This window comes from Cydia amplana, chromosome 8 (assembly GCF_948474715.1).
Source record: "Cydia amplana chromosome 8, ilCydAmpl1.1, whole genome shotgun sequence".
NCBI classification, from domain to species: domain Eukaryota; kingdom Metazoa; phylum Arthropoda; class Insecta; order Lepidoptera; family Tortricidae; genus Cydia; species Cydia amplana.
The window spans coordinates 12266725-12291286 of NC_086076.1; the positions used below are offsets into that span (position 1 = coordinate 12266725).

General features: G+C 36.9%; 2 protein-coding genes across 2 annotated transcripts; both read left to right on the forward strand.

Annotated features, from left to right (window-relative positions):
* The first annotated feature begins 3801 nt into the window (after positions 1-3801).
* LOC134650281 (cuticle protein 19-like) lies at positions 3802-5315 on the forward strand. The gene is made up of 4 exons (XM_063505240.1): positions 3802-3865; positions 4168-4476; positions 4625-4791; positions 5038-5315. The coding sequence occupies exons 1-4, from the start codon at positions 3854-3856 to the stop codon at positions 5084-5086; spliced, it is 537 nt and encodes a 178-aa protein (XP_063361310.1). The 5' UTR covers positions 3802-3853; the 3' UTR covers positions 5087-5315.
* Positions 5316-16724: 11409 nt separating this feature from the next.
* Positions 16725-19257, forward strand: LOC134650275 (cuticle protein 8-like). Its single transcript, XM_063505234.1, has 4 exons — positions 16725-16830; positions 17057-17473; positions 17983-18149; positions 19103-19257. Exons 1-4 carry the CDS (start codon positions 16819-16821, stop codon positions 19194-19196), a joined length of 690 nt encoding a protein of 229 aa, XP_063361304.1. The 5' UTR covers positions 16725-16818; the 3' UTR covers positions 19197-19257.
* Positions 19258-24562: the final 5305 nt, after the last annotated feature.

The following is a 24562-nucleotide window of genomic DNA, read 5'->3' on the forward strand; positions in this document are numbered from 1 at the left end:
GGTGCACTTATTATATACACCATTCAGTTTGCATATGTAAAAATAAAATGTTATCGAGGTTTGAATGTCAGTTTTGACCCTACTCACCCCATTTTACGGTATATAATAATACTGTTTCGCAAATCACAATTAGCGACTAGATTATTGCAAATATAGTGCGTGAATTCTTTGTGTTTTAGACAATGACAAACGCCAACGGTTTATCATATTTATGACATGATTATTATTCCGACTTGCGTTATCTTGTCCGAGTTGTGTCCATTGTATTTATAATTTGTTGGTCCATTTTTATGCAAGTGACGAAATGTTTAAAACGTTGTTATTTTTTTACTAAACTGTACTAAAATGAAATCAAATAGAAAGCCTTATCCTTCTTTCATGTTGGAAGAAGGATAAGAACCCGTTATGAGTCACTGACAGTGTCAAAACTGACATAAACGCTTTCGAGAACGTAATTTATTTCTAATTTCTATACATCTCGCTTGCCCTAATATGCAAGTACGAGCGAGATGCATGGAAAGTAAATACGTTCTCGATGGCGATTATGTCAGTGTCAAATGGTAGTAGTAAAGGACGCATTTAGTAGCACCCAACAGTGAACTAGCCGTTAGTCGCGTGACTCGCGTGCTAATTTTTACCACTTTGAGCAAGTAAAATGAATATCTCAACTAGAGCTATTTTTAATAGTTATTAATGTGTGTACACCTATATTAATCAGTTTATAATTTATGTATTGGTAATTTTGTTTATAGGTAGGTAATGTATGTACCTATAATACATAAATAGGAATATTGTACGTCACAAACTGCAAAATATTCATTTTAAATTATTGAATTCTCCCATTATTAAAAAATTGCTACTACTAACACAATCGTTAAGTGTTACAATCATTTTTACAAGGTCAAGGTTACAACGAAGATTACCTACACATAAAAACGAATAAAATGTTTACGCCAATTTAATTTCGCTTCGATAATTATAGATTCCATTTAAGAGAACGAGTCAAATTTTAAATTTCAAGGTAGAATCTAATGAAATATTTTATCTAGCGGTATATTATCGAAATCGAAGCCCAAGTCGATGATATCTATTATTTATAATGCTCTTCATATAGCTTATATAAGTTCCAGTACCTATACTCAAGTAGTTATGTAAATTGGTAAAGGAGACTAAATATCGTAACACGTCCGGGATCAACTTCGATTCCTGTCATTTATGTACGAGAAATTATCAATTGTAACCTTATTCTGATTTGACATATGTTGCTCTTATATTTCGTAATGCCCATAACTAGTACAGATGTAGTGCATAATTGTTTTTCATCGTGTTTTCTCGGAAACTTTCATATTTGTCATGATACTTCAGTCAACCTCAGTACTTTTTGTACCGAGACTGACTGAAATAGCAAGACACGCTCGTCGTACATTTCCGTGAAAATCCGATGGAAAATAATTATGCACTACATCTGTATCTATAAGTATCATCTAAGTAGTCGAGGTCTTTAATATGTATGTTACTGTAAAAATACGTTTTAAGTAAAAATGTAACGACAACTTATTTTTAATTCTAATTGTTAGACTCCTCCATTTTGAGCTACCATAACATTGACATAATCATCTCTCCTTGAATCGTGAACGTTTACTTGGTGCGGTATATACTTTAATATTCTTTGTGTTAATCTTTTGGACGCCAATGACCGATATATCCGCACCGTAGGTTCAACGCCAAAGACCGATTATTCGGTCACAGACCGCAGAGCAACATCGACCTAAGTGCATATACATAAAGTTCAACTTCAGTTTTGACACTTCAATGATGTGGCGTCTGAGTGACAACTTTTGTGTTTGACACGGCGTGGAAAATGTTAGTTACTTACTTGATATTCAAACACGATAGCTTAATCCTAATATCCTCCCGAGTCCCGCTTGTCATTATTGCAGTTTTGAATTTGGAACCTTCTTGTTTTCCATTTTAATTCAAAATTCGATTTGAATATTTTTTTATAAAGGTCTCAGGAACTCGGGAGGATATACACCACATAATATTGTAGATCCGCTCCAGATGCAACCCTGATACTGACCACGGGCCTCAGACATGAGGGACCGATGACGCGAGAGAGATAGTCTAGGTATACTATCTCTCTCGGGTTGTATCTGGAGCGGAAGTTTCTACCTTTTGTTATTTGTTGCACAATCATACACAAACAACTAAATAAATTTCGCACTTGGTATTTTAACTATGTACCTACTTCCACATAGGTGAATTCGCGGGCAGAGGCAGTTATGTCTAAGTATAATGATGTAAAGCGGTTGTAACAAATAATAATCATAAAATCAAGTGCACTCAAGTTTGACAACGTACCTAATAAAGGTACCGTTCGGATTCAGACTACGCCAGTATTCCTACTGCAGTAATGCTGAGCGACATTGCTGCCGACTGACTACAGGGTGGCCAAAAATATGTTGATATTTTTGAAGTGAAAACTTCTTTAGCGGCGCTGGGCACTTTTTGAGGTGGGGAAACAATGATAAACTCGAGACAGCGTAAGGCGATCACGTGACCGTAAGGGGCGTAAGGCGATCACGTGACCGTAAGCCCCGTAAGGTGGCCACTCATAATTTAAATGGCATTTAAATCAATAAAGAAAGACTCAATGTTATTTGACATTTATGTTGCGGACTCATTTTCAAGACTCTTTACCTATGTTCAAATAATTTGACGTTGTCATGGCAGTATGTATACTTGGTCAACCAGATCTTGACAGTAGAAAAAGGCGGCAAATTTGAAAAATGTAGGCGCGAAGCGATATCGTCCCATAGAAAATTTGAATTTCGCGCCTTTTTTTACTGACAAGATTTGGTTGACTAGCTATAAATAAACATGTCAATGAAAAAGTGTGATCTTATTTGAGAATGATAATAATATATAATAAATAAATAGAATACCTCCGCTAAACGTATGTATCGTGTTACCGGGCGTCGGTAACATAGTGAGGTGAGTTTTCACTTCTATCGGCACTCCCGGAGTGCAACCGTTGTTGCTTGTTTTTTTAAATAATGTTTTTCATATACGTATTACAGAATGTAATTAAAACTAAGTACACTATATTTACTAAAACAATATTATCTTTAAAATACTCTCCTTTAACTTATGTAAATACTCAAATGCAAAAGTTTGATAAAATTATCAACATTATGCTACAGTAAAAAAAATATTCAACGTATTTAGCCATCCTGTTTAATTTTTTTATAAATTTTACTTAAAAAATCAATATAAAACAATAAGTCTGAACCCTAAAACAATAAATAACAATAAGCTGTAATTATTCGTATCTTATATCGTTATCTTATATCTTATCTTATACCTTTAAACGAGCAATTCTTGTTTATTTATTTATTTATTTATATATTTATTTCAGCGATCTCAGAAACGGCTCTAACGATTTCGATGACATTTGGTATATGGGGCTTTCGGGGGCAAAAAATCGATCTAGCTAGGTCTTATCTCTGGGAAAACGCTCATTTTTGAGTTTGTATATGTTTACCGAGCAAAGCTGGGTCTCCCAAATATTTTTTATAATATATCACAGACGAAACTACGGCATAAAAAATAAAAAAGGTATTGTTATCAGTTTGATCAGCCTCTCACTGTTCATTTTTCTGTTCATACTATAGGCATATCGTTGCGACATCCTATAAAGTGAGCAGATTGGCAACGCGGCTATTGCTGTGATCCGATACGATATCTCAGGGAATAGAGCCCCTCCACCGCTTTTATGTTTTGTTTGTTATATAAAAAGAGTGTTCTATCTGAGCTATACCAGTCAGGTACAGGCGTTTGTATTCAGAGCAAAATGTTCTCCAAAGTAAGCTCGCGTTCATAAATTGCGTAACTTACGCATAGGACATTCGCTTAGCGGGATCTTTTTTTTTCTAATTTCTTAGTTGGGAATTCAGATTAATACCTTGGTTAGATAACATAAAATTCACTACTCAAGGGATTTCTGAGATATAGGAATTCAATAAAAGAAACAATGTGTTTCCATTTTGGAAATAGATAATTTTGATTCCCATAAAAAAATCCATAAATCACATTTATATTTATCTTAGCATTTTATAAATTTGGTGTTTGGTAGTATCATTGTAAAACCGATTGTTTTTGTATCAGATCGTAGCCTTGTGCGGTTTGGTGGCGGTGTGCCAGGCTGGTCTCCTGCACCATGCCCCGGCGGTGTCGCACCAAAATATCGTGCACCACGAACAACACCACGAGCACCCGGTGACCTACGTCCATGCCGCGCCCGCTTACCACGCCGCGCCCGCTTACCACGCCGCTCCCGCTTACCACGCCGCTCCCGCCATCCATGCTGCCCCAACCCATGCCATCCATGAAGCCCCCGCTGTCCATGCCGCCCCCATTCATGCCGTCCACGCCGCTCCTGCTCACCACGAGGAGGAACACTATGTTGATGAATACGTAAGTTACCTTATCTCATCACTTAAATATGATGAAGTACGAGCTTCTTCTGTGTAGGCTCATTTATTTTTTTCAATTAGACACAAAAAAGTGTGTTCTGCCTAAAGTAGTACTTGCAGTCAAATGAAGTTATGAATGATTATTGCAGGCTCATCCTAAATACGGATACTCGTATTCCGTTGAGGATCCCCACACCGGCGACCACAAATCCCAGCACGAAACTCGTGATGGTGATGTCGTGAAGGGCGAGTACTCCCTGCTGCAGCCCGATGGCTCTTTCCGCAAGGTCACCTACACCGCCGACCACCACAACGGGTAAAAAACGTTACATTATTTCAATATTTGCGAGTGTAATTTTGCTAAGTATAATAATTATAGTAAAAGTAGTTCAAGTGCAGACAGCTGTGAGAATATCCCGTGCATTTATTCGTTCCAGACGATGCAATTTGTTATTTGTTAACGTTATTGCATTTTGTATTTTCATACAAAATTTTACGTGTGTACTTATGTGAACTCATTTTCTGTAGTTACTTTGTTAAAACGTGCTTTGTTTCTCGGCAGATTCAACGCTGTGGTACACAACACCCCGCCGGTCATCCATCATCATTAAGAAGGCCCGTTTACCCAATCTGTGATATTAGAGTTAATGTGTGCTAGTTTTGTCGCTAAGTCCAGTCCCTAAGTATTCCACGTGTTCTCATTTCCATTAGTACGTATCATATTTTGTTACGAAATTTCGTATTATGTTACCTTGTAGCAAGTGGTTTACAAAGAGTAACCGCATATCTCTTGTAGACACGCCCTTATTACTCTTAGTGTTATACTTCGTAGTACTGAACGGTTAGTTAGAACTTAGAACATAATTTTGATTACGGTTATCACTTTGTAATATATATTTAGTTCTTTGATGCTTCTGTAAATAGATACCTACTTGTTTTATATTAGTCAAAATGTAGCAAATAAAAATCATAGTGAAAAATTGAATAATTTGATTTCTTCTTTCGACACAAAGCGGTTACGCGTCTATTTCTTAAGAGTAAGGACAAATCCCGCACTTTAACAATGCAGCTAATTGAAATTACAGTGCACCGGAGCGTGGGAACTATCAGATCGCATCCAAAATGCATATCAGCAGCGCATTAGCATACAATGTGCAAACCAAAATAAGGAGTGAAAGCCGAGAACCCGCGCCGGCTCTGCTGTAGTGAAACTATGCATTCTACCTTTACTACATTACAATATTTCGACATTCTGCAATCGAGATCACTCGGATACACTAGGAACTAATTAACGTTAAATGTGGTAATAACTATAAATATCTACTCGACATGGGAAAAACTTCGGGGATATATTGAACACATACGACTCGTACGTCAAACTTTGAGGTTTTTAGGGTTCCGTAGCCAAATGGCAAAAAACGGAACCCTTATAGATTCGTCATGTCTGTCTGTCTGTCTGTCTGTCCGTCTGTCCGTCTGTCCGTCTGTCCGTCTGTCCGTCTGTCTGTCCGTCCGTACACTTCCAAAGTGGTAAAATGTGTGTCCCCCCCCCCCCTGTAACTTCTAAAATAAGAGAATGATAAAACTAAAAAAAATGTATGATGTACATTACCATGTAAACTTCCACCGAAAATTGGTTTGAACGAGATCTAGCAAGTAGTTTTTTTTAATACGTCATAAATCGCCTAAATACGGAACCCTTCATGGGCGAGTCCGACTCGCACTTGGCCGCTTTTTTCCTAAGCGAGCAATAGTTAATGATACTTATGAGACATGAAGTTAAAGATTACTTATGGCTGCTCCATGTACCTTCCTTATGCTGTACATTATATACCCAACTAAGGAAAGTGCAATATTACAATAGATGAAGCGTTGATGTAAAATGCTTGCGGGTTTTCATGGTATGAAGACCCGTGAGACCTAATAAATTAATGTATTTTTATATTCTTCACTACTTTCTTTTTGCGACGATCAAAAGCAAATTTTGAAAATCCTTAAAGAGCATTTTCAATGTGTTTAAGACAAATTAAAATACCGTAAAATGGGGTGAGTAGGGTCAAAACTAAAATTCAATCCTCGATAACATTTTATTTTTACATATGAAAACTGAATGGTGTATACAAGGTGTCCCAAGAAGTAGTGATATACTGAAGCTGGGAGGTAGAGGACCTAGAGCGCTATCTGAATCACCCCCATGTATGTTCCGCGATTTTTCGTATTTTCGGAGTTATGATTTTTTTTAATTTTTCACCTATCGCCGAGTACGATGAGATTTTTATTTATGGTGACGTGAATTATTGCGGTAGATGCTTGATTTTTTTTGTGTCGTCACCATAAATAAAAATCTCATCGTACTCGGCGATAGGTGAAAAATTAAAAAAAAATCATAACTCCGAAAATACGAAAAATCGCGGAACATACATGGGGGTGATTCAGATAGCCCTCTAGGTCCTCTACCTCCCAGCTTCAGTATATCACTACTTCTTGGGACACCTTGTATAATAAGTGTTCCGGACGTTTGTATTTTAGTTTTTATTTTATTTTGGGTTGTTCCATTTCATAACTTTGACGATAAAGAGGAAAACCCACCTCACCCCGTAGTGCCTCGTATTTGGGGTGAGAGGGGTTTTCATACAAAGGTGATTTCGGAAGATTGTTGGATCGATTTTTAGGGTTCCGTAGCCAAATGGCAAAAAACGGAACCCTTATGGATTCGTCATGTCTGTCTGTCTGTCTGTCCGTCTGTCCGTCTGTCTGTCCGTCCGTATGTCACAGCCACTTTTTTCCGAAACTATAAGAACTATACTGTTGAAACTTGGTAAGTAGATGTATTCTGTGAACCGCATTAAGATTCTCATACAAAAATAGAAAAAAAACAATAAATTTTGGGGGTATCCCATACTTACAACTGAAACTTTAAAAATAATTTTTCATCAAACCCATACGTGTGGGGTATCTATGGATAGGTCTTCAAAAATGATATTGAGGTTTCTAATATAATTTTTTTCTAAACTGAATAGTTTGCGCGAGAGACGCTTCCAAAGTGGTAAAATGTGTCCCCCCCCCCCCTGTAACTTCTAAAATAAGAGAATGATAAAACTAAAAAAAATATATGATGTACATTACCATGCAAACTTCCACCAAAAATTGGTTTGAACGAAATCTAGTAAGTAATTTTTTTTTAATACGTCAAAATCCCCTAAATACGGAACCCTTCATGGGCGAGTCCGACTCGCACTTGGCCGCTTTTTTTTTTATTATGCGTATTATTAATAGCTCCATTTCAAATTGGAATACATTATTTTTGTAGCAGTAGCCTTATAATCCCTTCTCACCCCCTCTCAAACTCCCCTCCCCTCTCCTCTTCTCTCCCCATTCATAACCCACCTCTCCCCGCGAAACCTACTCACCCCGTTTTGCGGTATTGTGATTACAGGAATAAATGAACACGCTCAACCCTTATTCATAAAACACATTTTTATTTAGAACAGCGGGAGAGTAAGCTGGCAGTAAGAAATTCGCGTTATTATATTGCCGTTAATATTAATACCTGTGGTATCTTTTATCCTAAATATATAGGTTGGATAAGAAAATTAGGCGTTATCTATATATATAAATGCAAGTGTCCTGACTGACTGACTGACTGACTGACTGATTCATCAACGCAGAGCCGAAACTACAAAAGCTAGAAAGTTGAAATTTGCACACTAGGTTGCATTTATAAAGTGTACAAGAGATAAGAAGCGATTTTGAAAAATTCAACCCCTAAGGGGGTTAAAAAGGGGATGAAAGGTTGTATGGGGTACAAGTTTAATTTTAAGCTAGGAATTTGAAACTTTGTACAACGGCAAAATTGATAGCGATGTAACTCACCGGATCACTACGGGCTGGATGAAATGGAGACAGCTCACAGGAGTCATGTGCGATAAGAAAATGCCACTCAAGACCAAAGGAATACTGTACAAAACAGCAATAAGACCCGCGGTTTTGTACGGATCGGAGTGCTGGGCTGCAAACAAATGCCATCTTAACAAGCTACACACTACCGAAATGCGTATGCTACGATGGTCAGCTGGTGTCACACTCTTAGATAAGATCCGGAATGAGTACATTAGGGGAAGTTTCGGAGTCGCACCAATAATCGATAAAGCCAAAGAAAAACGCCTTAGATGGTACGGCCACGTCCAAAGACGCGAAGAAGACCACCCAGTAAAGCTGGCCTTGAACCTGCCTGTAACTCAGTCACGCGGCAGTGGAAGACCACCCTCCACCTGGCTGACGACGGTCGAGAGAGACCTCAAAGAAGCTCAAATCGACACCAACGCCGCACGGAATCGTGCTCAGTGGAGGATGCGGGCGAGGAGGACCCCAAGTAAATGGGACTACCGGTCTAGGGGAAAGAAGAAGAATTTGAAACTTTGTAAAAATGTATTATATTAAAAAACAAGAAAACTAATTTCAGCGTTTTTGAAAATTCATCCCCCAAGGTGGTGAAAAAGGGGTTGAAAGTTTGTATGGAGATCAAATATTTTTGTGAGTGTGGGACTTGAAACTTTGTATATGGGGATATTCTTATAAGACAAGAAAAGTAATTTCAGCGTTTTTGAAAATTCATCCCCTAACAGGGTTAAAAAGGGGTTGAAAGATTGAATCCATTACAAATGCTTTGAAACTTCTTAGAAAGGCATAATAGCCGATTACAAAATAAAGTAATTGCGACGTTTTTGGAAATTCAACCCCTAAGGGGGTTAAAAAGGGGATGAAAGTTCGTCTTGGGGTGCAAATTTAATTTTAAGCTAGGAACTTGAAACTTTGCAAATAGATATTAAATTTAAATACAAGAAAACTAATTTCAGCGTTTTTGAAAATTCATCCCCTAAGGTGGTGAAAAATGGGTTGAAAGTTTGTATGGATATCAAACATTTTTTCGAGCGCGGGACTTGAATCTTTGTATTTGGGGATATTATTAAAAGATAGGAAAAGTAATTTCAGCGTTTTGTAAAATTCATCCCCTAACAGGGTTAAAAAGAGGTTGAAAGTTGGTATGTGGTTCAAATTTTATTTTAAGCTAGGTACTTGAAAGTTTGTAAAAAGATATATTATTAAAATACAAGAAAACTAATTTCTGCGTTTTTGAAAATTCATCCCGTAAGGTGGTAAAAAAGGGGTTGAAAGTTTGTATGGATATCAAATATTTTTTCGAACGCGGGACTTGAATCTTTGTATTTGGGGATATTATTAAAAGACAGGAAAAGTAATTTCAGCGTTTTGTAAAATTCATCCCCTAATAGGGTTAAAAAGGGGTTGAAAGTTTGAATCCTATTTTGAAACTATTTTGTATTTTATTTGAAATAGTTTTTGGGACCTATTTTCTATTTTCAAAATACAAAATACTTTATAGTAGGTAATGTATGTTACAATCTCTTCTGATCTTACAATCCTGGCAACTCTCTCATTCTTTTAACACGGAACTGTTGAATCTGTTTAGTAACGTCGCACATGATCACAAGCGTAGCGAGTGGTTAAAAAAGTGGAATCTTGAGTGTTACGAGGGTTTCAAGGTACGAGAGGAGAACAAACTTTTCTGCCCTGATGAAACACAAACGAGACGTTTTTATCACGACGTTTAAATTAATGCTTTTAAAAATTGTCCGTTATAAACCATCATCCATCCATCCTTCCGGTTAATATGAGCAAACAACTAGAAATTTGCACTTTAGATAGAGGACTGATTGACACACTGTTTTCAAAGAATAAAGAGAGTCTTTACAATTCGGATATTCTGAGTAATAATACTTTTTAATTCAGACTAGGTATTCACTATTCAGAGTACCTTTTATCGCAAAGTATTTGTATTTTTAAAAAGTATTTTGAAAATACCTATTTCGTATTTTGTATTTTAAATACAAATTCAAAAACTATTTTGTATTTTGTATTTGAAATAGTATATCAAGGAAGTATTTGTATTTTGTATTTAAATACTTTTTATAAAGTATTTTTCACATCTCTGCTGTTATCTCATAGTTACTAAACTGTGAATTAAAATCAACTGGTATTTTAATTCGATTTACGAAATTATCCTTTTAACTCTCGCATTGCTTATTCATCAGTCGCAATAACCTACATCTGCATACTTTAATTGGTACATTATCAATCTTATGATTCAGGCCCTTATACATATTTTATTTCTGTCGACATCCTTTATTATTGATACGTACTTACAACATGTGTCCAGCTATTATTTTCTTGTAAATGTTGAACACTTATAAAATCAATTTACTAAATGCTTACATATCTCCTTGGCAAAAATTCCAAGGGTCTCAATTAAGCAATTAAGTAATACAACAATGACATTGGAATTCGTTTGAATGCATTTGATATTGCGTGAGCGGCTTGGCTAGAGCTTTGATACGAATCAGTCACGGCGCCAAGGTTAGACGCATCGCGATATAACGCACACAAAGAAAAGATACCGTTAGGTACGTCTCATTCGAAGAAATTCAATTAAGAAGATCAGCTAACTATAAAGAAAAGAAGTAATAAAAAATATATAATTGTCATAATTCAGATTAATCTTTTGAATTTAAGTTGCTAAGTATAGGGTGTATGTTTCAGACCATTTTTAAACATATTTTAGCAAATACGAATTTGCATTAAGACGATAGTGGATGACCGCTTCTCCATACAAAGGTAAGTAATCCCCTTTTTTCTCCCTGGGTATATTGACATTGAAAATATTTTTAAACAGTTTAATGTATAATGGCCCCTTCGATTGATTGTTTATTTTTTAATTTTTTAAATATCTATTAAAATATACAGGTTGATTCAGGAGACGTGAGCAGGATCAAGCCTATGCATACAGTAAGTTGTAAACAACTGTTTCGTACCAGTATTTGTGAGATTAGCTTTAATTTATTAAATACTGTTTAAAAAAAGTTAAACTTTATTTACGACATTTCTGGTCACCCTCTTTGTTTTATCCATAACAAAGTGCCAAATTGAATATCATCGGAGTCTGGTTACTTAAGAAAAATCGTATCTCACTCAAGAGTGACATTTTAATTTCTTCATACTTCATGTGCTGTCATAACGGTTAAAAAGGTTTTATCTTTGTTAATTAAATGTTGTAAATTTGTCCTTACCAAAAACTATAAGAACAAAAAAGCGTGCTTGTTTTACTTAAATATTGTGGTGAACGATTCTTTTACATTTACTGATTGTGTAGGCTTAGTCCTGCTCACGTCTCATGAATCACCCTGTATATGGCATTTGTGGTTCGCTCCTAACTCTATTAATCAAAAAAATCAAGAATAATATTTCATATAAAATGAATTTTATACGTCTAATTTTATCAAAATATTTTCCAAAATGTTAATACATATACAGAGACGAAAATGGGTACTACGTTTATATGACCGGTCGTCTCGTATCCTTTTAAAATAGATGCATTAATCACAGGCAATTCCGGTTGTAAACTCCTTTTTATCAACAAATACAATATGCGAAAGCTGTATCGTTTACCCTGGACACAGATCGTATTTAATTCCTAACCTACGCGCTGTATTGGAGTAGCTACTGCCATATGGTAAGAAGGACGTAAGTAACGATAGTCACCTATTAAGGTACGACCTCTAATCTAGAGGAGGGTGTCAGGGTGACAAGCGGAGCACATTTTCGCAACATCCTTAGCTAGCACCTTGCGTGTTGCGTGTCAACACTATCGCAGAAACTGCATATTTTATACATTGTGGCGTTAGGTTGGTAGGTACCTACCAACCTATCAAGACATGAAGCTGGATACATATATATTCTTAAACGTATTATTTAATTTCAAAGTTTAGGGAAGTAGGCCATTAAAAATAAAATCAAAATTCTTCATAACACGATAAAAAAAACATGCGTGTAGTAAAATGGTATATTCATTTCAATTTGTCCGCTAACAAACGCAGTTATTACAGGAGCTATCTGATGGCTAAATATTCTTAAATCAGAACCTATAAGGATTAAGCTGTAATAGAATGTGTAATTAAATTGCTTTACAAATGCTCTTTCTTACATACCGTATTCAAATCGACCCTTAATAAAATAAAATTCTATACAGGGAATACAACAATAAAGGTTAGTAGATATTGAAAAGGCTGTTTTATCGCTAAAATGCAATAAAAAGACATAAAAAATATCATTATATACCGCTTCCGTTTTAAATAAATCAAAGACGCAGCAGCAAGGTTTCATTAAACCGCACAACAAATACTGCAGACCCAAAGTGTCATAAATCCTAAAAATATTATTATATTTTGCGCCACAAAACCCAAGTTTTGAGATAATTTTCGATTGTATTATAATCGTGTGACTCGTGTGAGTAATGAGTGCACGGGTGCAAAGTAGTGTGACCTTCACGGACAGGCAGCTGTTCACGCGTACGTTCGGTTACGTCGCGGGGAAGCATGCAGAGCGGCGCAGGCCGGCGGCACACCGGGTACTGGAGCAATATTTATATATGTATTCCATACATACATACATATAATCACGCCTTTCTCCCGGAGGGATAGGCAGAGACCACGGATTTCCACTTGCTACAATCCTGACATATCTCATATAACACTTTACACTCTCGCGTTTTGTACACATATTTATAACTAAATACCCGAACATTTTTATAAACTAATTTCGGGTAGTTCATTGTTGTTTTATTTATAAGTACCTATCTCCGTTGACATTTGCTGGGACGTCAGTGTTTCCATGACCACAGCTGAAACGTCGGAATTTAAGGTAAAAATAATGAAACTATACCGCGGTAGACCCGTTTGTGTAATTAAATATCTGACGTACCTCTTTTGCTTCCGTTACTTTCATAACATTCCCCATACACGCTCGCTGGCTTAGGATACTCTTGACCTGGCCTTTCTTCAGGATTTCTCCGATCTGTTAGAGAAAGTCCGCCGAGGTCTACCCCTTCCAACTCCCTCTTCTACTTCTCCCTTATACACTCTCTTTGTCAGCCTTATACAATCAAGGCGCTTCAATTTCCAGGCATGTCACGGACGTTTGACAACGGGACTTGGTCACTTTTTTTAGTGTATGATATGTATTTTAGTTTACAACTGAAGTGGTTTTCAATTTTAATGTAATCATACCTACACTAATTTGACAAACTTAGAAGTATCCACCTTTCTTTTGTTTTTTTTTAACAATGTAATTAGGCAGGTAGTTATGGATTAATCATGATAGCTAACATAACATTAAATTCGTATATTAGGCATACTCGTGTGTACTTTGCAAAAATTGTCTGATCACGCTTAAATCATAAAACTGCCGAAGCAAGTTAAAGAAAATCTGGTGAGCCTTCATCTTATTTAATGAAATAATGAGCTAAGTGTAGCAAGGCCCTGATTGCGCAACAGTTTACCGGAGCACTCGGTGCAACCCAAAGCGCTACTTTCTTACCGGCCGATATTCTTCGGCAGAGTTTACACTGCACACGTTTATCGGCCAACCCTTATGTTTAGGCATTTTTTTAACTGTACCATCTGAATTAGAAATAAATAACGCTCCAGAATGTAACCCAAACCCTCTAAAACAAGCCATGGACCTGTCATCGCCTTTGGAATACACCGCGACATAAACCGCTAATGGTTTGGCACATATGCATAGAAGTGAGTCACGTTTTGCTAACGTGCTTACAGGGGCAAGGGGCAATGACACGTTAGTGCTTAGTACATAGTTACCCCTATTGACAGTTTATCAGTTAGGTATACCTAATGTCATGTATTTTTGAATAATTTACTAAGTATAATAGAGATTAAAATTAAGAATGTTTACCAACTACCGGAAACAATATTTCATCCATACTTACCTATACGTAGGTACATGTTGATCATAGGTACCTAAATAAATATTATTATACTATTTACCTATTTTAAGTTCTATTTCATATATGTGTTATAACTTTCAATAGCATTACCCAGATTCTATATTTTCAGCACTTCGCCATCAAGAAATCGAGTCCACATATATAGATCTAATAAAACTGTAATCCTCCAGTCAGCCGTTCAAAATAGAAAGAGGCGTAAAACAGGGAGACCCGTTATCCCCAAAACTCTTCACAAGCACCCTTGAACACGTATTCAGAAGCTTGGCGGTCCCTTGGGAAAACAAGGGCATTGACATCGACGACCGAAGACTAACAAATCTTCGCTTCGCTGATGATATTGTACTGTTTTCCTCATCAGCCCGAGAACTCCAAGTAATGCTTCAAGACCTAAGCTCAGCAAGCCTCCAAGTTGGTCTTAAAATGAACAGGACCAAGACGCAAATAATGACCAACAGCACAAAACGTGGGGTAGAGGTAGACGGACAGACAATAGATTATGTCGACGAGTACCCATATCGAGGCCAATTAGTCTCCTTCAGACAAAGACAGGATAAAGAAGTCGAAAGACGAATCCAAAACACCTGGAGGAGCTATTGGACTATGAAGGAGCTGATGAAGGGTGACCTTCCTCTGACCTTAAAGCGGAAACTCGTCGACATGTGTATTCTGCCTGTCCTAACCTACGGTGCTCAAACGTGGTCACTCGCTGAAGCGCAAAAGACCAAATTCAAGGTTTGCCAAAGAGCTATGGAGCGCAGCATACTAGGAGTAAAACAGATTGACCGAATCCGCTCAAAAACGCGCATTGCTGATGTTGGAGCTAAGACCGCCAAGCTGAAGTGGGACTGGGCCGGTCATGTCTGCCGTATGCACCCACAGAGGTGGGCCAAAATAGCCACAGTATGGGTGCCGCAAGACGGGCGAGGAAATGGTAGGCCCAGACGGAGATGGCGGGACGACCTGGACGCATATCTCAACGATTGGCCGGAGATTACTCAAGACCGAGACGAGTGGAGATCGAGGGGGGAGGCCTTTGCCCAGCAGTAGGACACTGTATCAGGCTTATAATAAAATAAATAAACTTTCAATAAAATATTTCATTTCCTTAGTGAAAAACTGTTCACAACCAAGATAAATGTTGATAAAAAGTACTTTATGAAAAGATAATGAACATTTTTCGCATTAAGTAACGTACTGGTTTGGCAATAAATAGCTTTTTTATGCTACCTAACTCAATATAACAAATACCGTAAAACGGGGCGAATAGGATTCGCGGGGAGAGGTGGGTAATGAATGGGGAGAGAAGGTTTGAGAGGGGGTGAGAAGGGATTTTAAGGCTACTGCTACAAAAATAATATATTCCAATTTAAAATGGAGCTATAGTAATACGCATAATAAAAAAAATCGATCCAACAATCTTCCAAAATCACCTTTGTATGAAAACCCCTCTCACCCCAAATACGAGGCACTATGGGGTGAGGTGGGTTTTCCTCTTTATCGTCAAAGTTATGAAATTGAACTACCCAAAATAAAATAAAAACTAAAATACAAACGTCCGAAACACTTATTATATACACCATTCAGTTTTCATATGTAAAAATAAAATGTTATCGAGGTTTAAATTTCAGTTTTGACCCTACTCACCCCATTTTACGGTAAGATTACCTCAAGCACTACCTAAAATAATTTGCCAGTAATTTGATGCTCACCTATAATTTTCTAGATGCCTATTACCTCGTCAAAATACTTTCCGCTGTTTAACTCTACTTTAACACATTGTTTTTACATCTAAGTATTTTCGGTTCGAGTCATTAGTAACAAAAACTGAAAACGGACACCAGTGGTTACCTTAATCATAGATTTTCTAGCACCTTCCTGACCGCAAGGCTAGCGGTAAAGCTAGATGTGGTTATAAGGGCTAATTAATATAACAATCTTAGATTAAGTTCTAATTTCCGTAAGTACCTACGGGGTACGGGCATAGTTGGTTACGTACCTAGATAATATTATCTTTATTAGATAGATTTAATAAGTGTTACTTAATTTAAATACCTTTTTAATAAGCCAATACGTGCTACACGCCTTTTTACTCATATTTATACATACTTATATATTATTGGCGTTAATCAATTATAAATATTTTGTCAAACTAAATACCTGCCTACTCTTGTTATTTCTCTCTTTGTCTGGAATTTATATAGTAATTTAATTTTGTTTTTATAAATAAATATTTCTAATATTTTGGTGTTCACAACTTTCGTAAAAGAGCCTGAAGACAGAGCTTTACTGTAACCTTGAAATAATCTTAAAAAATGTCAATGCAATTACGTAACACACCTAAAGGTAATCGAATACGGCGGAATCGCATGTCGGGCCGGTTTCGCGTATCGGGTGACCTGCGCCCGAAGTATAAAAACTACCACCCCGCAGGGACCTTATCAATCGACTCCATTTCGGTAGACCACCAACATGTACTCTAAAGTGAGAATAATAAATTAAATTGTGTAAATTTAATTATTTTCTGTTCTACTTTACTATGATCCAGACCTAAAATTAAAATTTATGACAATATTTACAACACAACACATAAAATCGCAACATAACTTGTTTATAATTCATTTAATGAAAGGGCAATTCAAATACTTGTCGCGATAAATAACTGAGGGGTGCGATTCCCATTTATATTAATCACAAACATTCTCCACAGATAGCAGTTTTCAGCGCCCTTGTGGCGATTTGCTCCGCGGGCCTGATCCTGGAGGATGGCCATAACCACGGGCACGGACACGCCGTCTCCTCCCAGAGCATCATCCGCCACGACCAGCCATCCCACCACGTAGAGAGCCACGACAGCCACTACGCGACTCCCATCCACACCATCTACCAACATTCTGCTCCTCTCATCCACTCTTCCCCTGCTATTATTGAACAGAACTCCCACCTAGAACATTCCTATGAGCACAGCACTCCTTTGTTCCATGCCGTCCATGCCACCCCCGTGGTCCACGCTGCCCCTATTGTCCACGCCGCCCCCGTCGTCCACCAAACAGCCCAGATCCACCACGCCCCCATCCTACAACATGCCGCCGTAGGACACGCCCAACATCAACTCATCGAAGAGCATGTGAGTTCGAGCTCTTAATCAAAATATAATTTTTAGTCACTTCCGCTCTCGTCACATATTCAGATCATTTACGCAGAACATTGCCTAAACACGCACCTAAACATACTATCATAAAGAAAGTGAAAGGCACATACAGCTAATAATATGATTAAAAATGAGATCAGTTAGTACAACCCAATTAAATATTTATTGTGTAAGCTCCTTGTCATTCTAAGACTATATAGAAAGTTTTGTAACATTGCATCGACAATCTATCATGCTGCGATTCGGATTAATATCTATTTATCAAACACTCCATTACATAGTAGTAATATAATATTACTCACTATTTGCGTAAATCAGATTGGTCGGAATCAGTATTAATAAATCACTGTTGAGATGATCGACGGAGAAGAAAAGCTTTCATAACATTAGCGCAAGCTCCATAGCTCCTACAATCAGTCTAAGCAGATGAAGATAACATTTTAGTTCAATTTTCATCTTATAATTACAAACGTTTTCGTTTTCAGGGTCCGGCTAAGTACGAATATGCCTACTCAGTGGAGGACCCCCACACCGGCGACCACAAGTCCCACCACGAGACCCGCGACGGTGACGTCGTGAAGGGCGAGTACTCCCTGCTGCAGCCCGATGGCTCCGTCCGCAAGGTCACATACACCGCCGACCACCACAACGGGTAAGACAACAAAATACGTAAATTAACATTCCAAAAACTCACCGCACCGCATGTTCAAAGCAAATAACAGCTTAAAAGTTTACTACGCGGTAGTAGATTAGCTAATGATGACCTAGGCTCAGAGAAGATCATTCATCTTAATTTTATTCAAGCAGAGATAAGATATAATATATGCCATTCATATCGAGTACGCTACACGTACGTACGCATCTGCCGCGTTATATAAAAGAAACCGCCACTGTGTTAAGGCCAAGATGAGACTGGCGAGACTAATTGCTTTTTGTATCTATAGACAGGGCAATCTATTACATCTCTTTATCTAAATACGAATGTTGTTGCGGTCCATAACTTTGATAGTATCTCAACAAACTGTGCAGCAATACTGCAATTTGACGTTTTCTACCCTGTGTTAAATTGCACTCGAAGCTTCTCATACAATGATCAATTGCACATCAGCCTCGAACGATGTCGGACACAAGTCCCCAATTATTTGTTATGACACACTTCACTCAGATAATAGTCACCGAGAAAAATACATGCCCTTCGGACATTATTTTGTCATCGCAAACCAAATTAAACCCACTTCTCAAATGTTCATTTATGTACTTTTAGATCAAAAATATGTTTTGTTTGTGTTAGCGTTAAATCTAATAAGCCCGATAAATCCAGTGTTATTAATTTAGTTTTGTAAATATAGCTTACCTATAGACTTTTTAGGGTTCCGCAGCCAAAATGGACAAAACGGATTAAACAGAACTCTTATTTTAGTTTTGTCATATACCGGTTCATATACCGTTTGAGCCATTAATGTATTTTTTTCAAAAATCACCGTACCTTCATACGTGCGTGGCCGTACACGCACTTCGACGGTTTTTAAAACAACTTCAAACGTGCATACGAAAAGAAATCGTTGTTGAGTTACAGTTTTTAAAAGTTTATTTTACTTTTTCCAGATTTAACGCCATCGTGCACAACTCGGCGCCGACGGTGCACGAGCACGCGCCCGCCCACCACCAGGGACTCGCCCTCAACGCGTACCACCATTGAATACCCTGCACACGCACGCACTATTAACGTATTTAATAAATATTGTTATTATTTATACACATTTATGGCTATAATTTTTATGTTCCTAACTTTTTTTTGTTAGATACATTGCCAACCGTGGTCCGCGACACTTCTAACGGTTCTTGTTTTGAAAATAGGTACCATCGTCCACTCTGTAAGCTTTATTGCGAAGCTTAAAGCTTCTTTTAGTAAATGTACAGTAAGGAATGTTGTATGTGCTATGCACTGTACCATGCACAAGGATGCATTTTATACCACTAAGTATTTATACAATGTTCTTATTAAGCAAAATAACTAATTACTATTACTAATGATCGGTAACTCGAAGTATTTTGGTGGCGATGTAGTTTAATTACAGGTTAAAGGTGTCAGTATAAATAAACTTGATTCACTTTAATCATTGATTACACCGATGCATTTAACAGAATTCTGCCATGAAATTTCTATTAAATAACCGACCATTACTAATTACTACGTACGTAAGTATCTTAAGTACATAATATATTTAACACTTTAAACTCTCGCGTTTTGTACACAAACGGGTCTCCGGGGGTTGGGACGTCAGTCTTTCCGTGACCACAGCTGGTGCAACTCAGCTTAAACGTCGGAATTAAAGATAAAAACAATGAAATTATATCGCGGTAGACCCGTTTGTGTAATTAAATATAATATATTTAAGCCAATTTTATACTTTGAAAACAGTAACTTAGCAAATTTATGACGTCGATTATTGTTTTATGCAATCTTATAATGTAATATTACCGCAGCAAACCTCTTAGACTATAAAGCTTCCAGTCATAGCATACTTTCGCGTTATGTCCACTTATAGAACTCTAGTATCGATTCCATTATTATGTCACACTAACTGCAGCATGGACAAGGTCCTAACTGCCTGGAGATTTTCACTAAAATATATCCGTTTGAGTGATCAGGATAGTGTTCATGTCCACTGCAGGCTGCAGGTATATCAGAACGTACCAGTCCTTATGCAAAATATCATTAAGATCTTAAGTTCTACAATTAGGTATGGATTAAGTAATCGGGACTAACCGTAGCATTAGTTTGATGCCTAGATATCGAACTAGTTTTAAGGTTCGATAACAAAATTTATTCGATACTTAGAATTATGTTGACAAAGGGCTTATATTTCATTCATAGGTAGAGGTACCTATTCAGGGCCGGATCTAGGGTAGAGCGAGTGGAGCGGCCGCTCTAGGCGCCAAATGGTAGAGGGGCGCCAAAATGGAAAATACTGTGAAAACAAACATGTTGAAAAAACGGACGGACTACGGAACCTAATACTGAGCATGGGTACTCGGGTCGGCGCTGTACCTATTTAAAAACATATTATAACATTAACATGTCTATACGATAAAATGAATAGGTGCATATAGGAGTGAGTAGATAAGTGAACTGTTATGACTAAACTAAAGAATGTCTAAATTGTCTAATTGGTAAACTAAAAGATTTGCAAAATTGACTGCTATTGAAGATCGTTTTTACAATGTTACGTATCTCACGCGGGAACGCTCGATGAACAAGTTGAGTAACAACAATAAGTGCTCATTAAACAGAACCGATAAATACCTATGCCTAACCGTCAAAAAAATTGGAGAAAATGTATTCAAACTCACCCAGGTAACACCTACAATAACAAAGTAGCTCGATGTAACTATTAGATAGCGTAAAATGGGGTGAGTAGGGTTCGCGGGGAGAGGTGGGTTATGAATGGGGAGAGAAGGGATGAAAGGGAGTGAGATGGGATTTTAAGGCTACTGCTACAAAACTAATGTATTCCAATTTAAATGGAGCTATAGTAATACTCATAATAAAAAAAATCGATCCAACAATCTTCCAAAATCACCTTTGTATGAAAACCCAACTCACCCCAAATACGAGGTGAGGTGGGTTTTCCTGTCTATCGTCAAAGTTATGAAATGGAACTACCCAACATAAAATTAAAATTAAAATACAAACGTCCGGAACACTTATTATATACACCATTCAGTTTGCATATATGTAAAAATAAAATGTTATTGAGGTTTGAATGTCAGTTTTGCGCCTTCTCACCCCATTTTACGGTATCCAATTTCCATAGATTAATCCTCATCACAATACCTGACACCAATGTAATAATTTTAACAAGTCAGCCTAACCAAAATAATTATAGTTAACATGAATAGCCCACAGACATCGTGTTTTAAGTATATTTTGAAATAGGATTATTTTAACTGAAAACTAATTACTTGCTAGTCAAACTACACTTTTATGATTATTGAAATTCCTGGATGCTTCGTAACACTGGGTAGTAATGTCATTTAGTTTATTGTATAGGTTGTTATTCCCACCGCTTCCTGTATGAATTTTAATATATTCATAGAGATTGATAGTTACATATTATATTATGAATCTCGAGGTGATATACTTACCTGAATTGAATCTTTGTTGAGTAAATAAAAATAGCGGCTAGATGGCCTGACCACAAAACTGATCGGAGCTCGATGTGAATTTGAACTCATTTGACATATTGTTAAAGTGTAGTAGTAATAAGTTAGGTAATCCAGAAAACGGTAAAGTAAAAATCACTCATATTACTTCGTAATAAAGGTGGGATCAGACGGTTCACTCGGATGAATGTTTACTTGAGTGAATGTTTCATTTTCCTTTCATTTCACGTTCACACGACTGGAAAGATTATTCATTTTTTATTTTCGTTAACTATGGCGTCAAATGAAGTTGTGCGAAAGTGTCGTCGGTGGTGTGTGCTACCTTGGACCGCAAGAAGAAATTTATTTAGAGCCTCGAAAACATTGCAGAGACAACTAATAGCCGATGAAGATCCGGAATCGTATTGCAATCATTTGCGGATGACTAAAAATAATTTTCAAGAACTTCTACTATTAGTAGGTGCGTTAATAATAGCGAAAGAAAACACTAGCGAGAGACAGTATACCTAGCCGAATAAAACTCCAAATCCCACAGAATTCGATAAAAATATGCATAATCCGAATGAACGTTCATTTCTGTGTTTACTCTGTTCATTTTTAGGGTTCCGTACCCAAAGGGTAGAAAACGGGACGGGTACTAAGACTTCGCTGTCCGTCCGTCCATCCGTCCGTCCGTCTGTCACCAGGCTGTATCTCATGAACCGCGATAGCTAGATAGTTGAAATTTTCACAAATGATGTATCTCTGTTGCCGCTATAACAACAAATATTAAAAATAAAATAAAATAAATATTTAAGGGGGGGGCTCCCATACAACAAACACGATTTTTTTGCTCTATTTTTGTTGATGGTGCGGAACCCTCCGTGCGCGAGTCCGACTCGCACTTGGCCGGTTTTTTTTGTTCATTCGGAGTGCGAATGAAAGATGACGAATGAAAATATCCAACATTGTTGGATTCTTTCACTATTGAATTCATTTTTCACTTTTGGTTCATTTTGTGTCCAGACGTGTCACTTTGAGTGAAAGATGAATAATGAAACTAGCAAATGAACAAAAAATGAACCGTCTGATCCCACCTTAAGATTCCCTTTTCGGAATAAGCCGCCATTTTTTAAGAGTTTTTTTTTCTTGAAATTGTCGAATCTAAAAGTTTGCATGCGGCTTCCGATGTTGTATACAAAATTAGAAATATTAAACGGACATCATGAAATGGCAGCGTTGTTGTATAAATCCAATCTTACTCTATAATCATATTTTAAAGAAGAATCTGAAACACTACTCCAAAAACATAATTATGTTTGTTTCCTACAGATTCGATAGTCTTTAACATGTCATCAGGCAAAGATCTAATCTGTCTAATAAACTATAGAGCATTCGATCCGTAGTCAGTTGACAGTTATAGAGACATGTATCTATGTTGACGTAGTAAGTTGACGACGTAGTCAGTTGACAGTTATAGAGACATGTACCGATGTTGTACACAAAATTAGAAATATTAACCTGACATCATGAAATGGCAGCGTTGTTGTATAAATCCAATCTTACTGTATAATCATGTTTTAAAGAAGAATCTGAAACACTACTCCAAAAACATAATTATGTTTGTTTCCTACAGGTTCGATAGTCTTTAACATGTCATCAGTCAAAGATCTAATCTGTCTAATAAACTATAGAGCATTCGATTCGTAGTCAGTTGACAGTTATAGAGACATGTATCTAAAAGTATCTACTTTTCAACACGAACTTTAGATGCTTATTTTTATTGTAAAAGTATTCCAGGGTGGCAGATAATTTTCGCGCGTTGTTTCATTCGCTATACTATTGATGCCGACTGTACATTTTTCTCTATAGTTTCGTAAAGTTTCATAAATGTGCTCGGGATTTTGAAATGTATGTCGTAATTTTTAACTCGTCCAATTTACTTTAAATGTGAAATATTTTCACCAAGTGGATTCAGAGATCTTGCGTCAACTTTTATCAGATGACGGAAGTCCCACTCAAAAATGACATAATCCGCAACTTACTTCAAACTTATCTATTGCATCTCGATCGTCAAATATAATTTAAAAGGCTCGGAAAAAGGACATTTTGAAAACATAACCATAATGTAGGACCCAATTGAGTCGAAAATGTTCGTTCATGGTCTATGGACGTCATGGGGCATATTTTAATCGTTGACAATGTTGACATTGGTATAAGGAAGTCTCTGTTGTACGGAACAGGGTTATGTTTTGATGAAATGATTGGCGTTTTTTCGAGCCTTATTTATACTATAAAGCATTTTTTACCTATCCCATTTTTTAAATGACTTCATCTAATTTTGGTTCAGGAAAAACAGTGTCGGGATTGTCTCGAGAAATAATTTCTTAATTATTACTTATTGAATAAACCTGTTTGTTACCATTTTATCATGTTTATTCCCGAAAGTGCATGACTGTGCTTTTGCATGCAGACAGGGGTGCAGCGTAAAAATTATCACATGATTTCCGCACGAACCCTTTTCTTGTTATAAACTATTGAATAAATTGTGCTTTCTGCATACTAAAATACCGTAAGAACGCTTTATTTCACACCGTCAGTAAATATTCACACTCGGCAAAGCGTCGTCAAAGTAAGCTTAAAAAGTTCGTGAAATTTATGATGAGAAGGCTTTTACTCTGATTTTGTAGACTCGTATAATTTTGCTTTCAGTGTCTTAGGTACCAATACTTTTATCTTAATATACACCAAATCGACAAAGTCCTCAAATTAAAATATTAATCAAAGTAGAGATTAAGTAACCACATACATATGTAGTTCATTGTCATATACGAGTATGTGAACAATTGAGTCATTTTTTTCTTTTGTTTTATGTTACCTAATGAAATATGCAGCGAAGAATGTGATATACATAGTTGC

Excerpts from the sequence above, each read along its gene's own strand:
- LOC134650281 (XM_063505240.1), top strand. Across the intron at positions 4,477-4,624 it reads AACACTATGTTGATGAATAC|GCTCATCCTAAATACGGATA; the intron begins GTAAGTTACCTT and ends TGATTATTGCAG. Across the intron at positions 4,792-5,037 it reads ACCGCCGACCACCACAACGG|ATTCAACGCTGTGGTACACA; the intron begins GTAAAAAACGTT and ends GTTTCTCGGCAG.
- LOC134650275 (XM_063505234.1), top strand. Across the intron at positions 17,474-17,982 it reads ATCAACTCATCGAAGAGCAT|GGTCCGGCTAAGTACGAATA; the intron begins GTGAGTTCGAGC and ends TTTCGTTTTCAG. Across the intron at positions 18,150-19,102 it reads ACCGCCGACCACCACAACGG|ATTTAACGCCATCGTGCACA; the intron begins GTAAGACAACAA and ends TACTTTTTCCAG.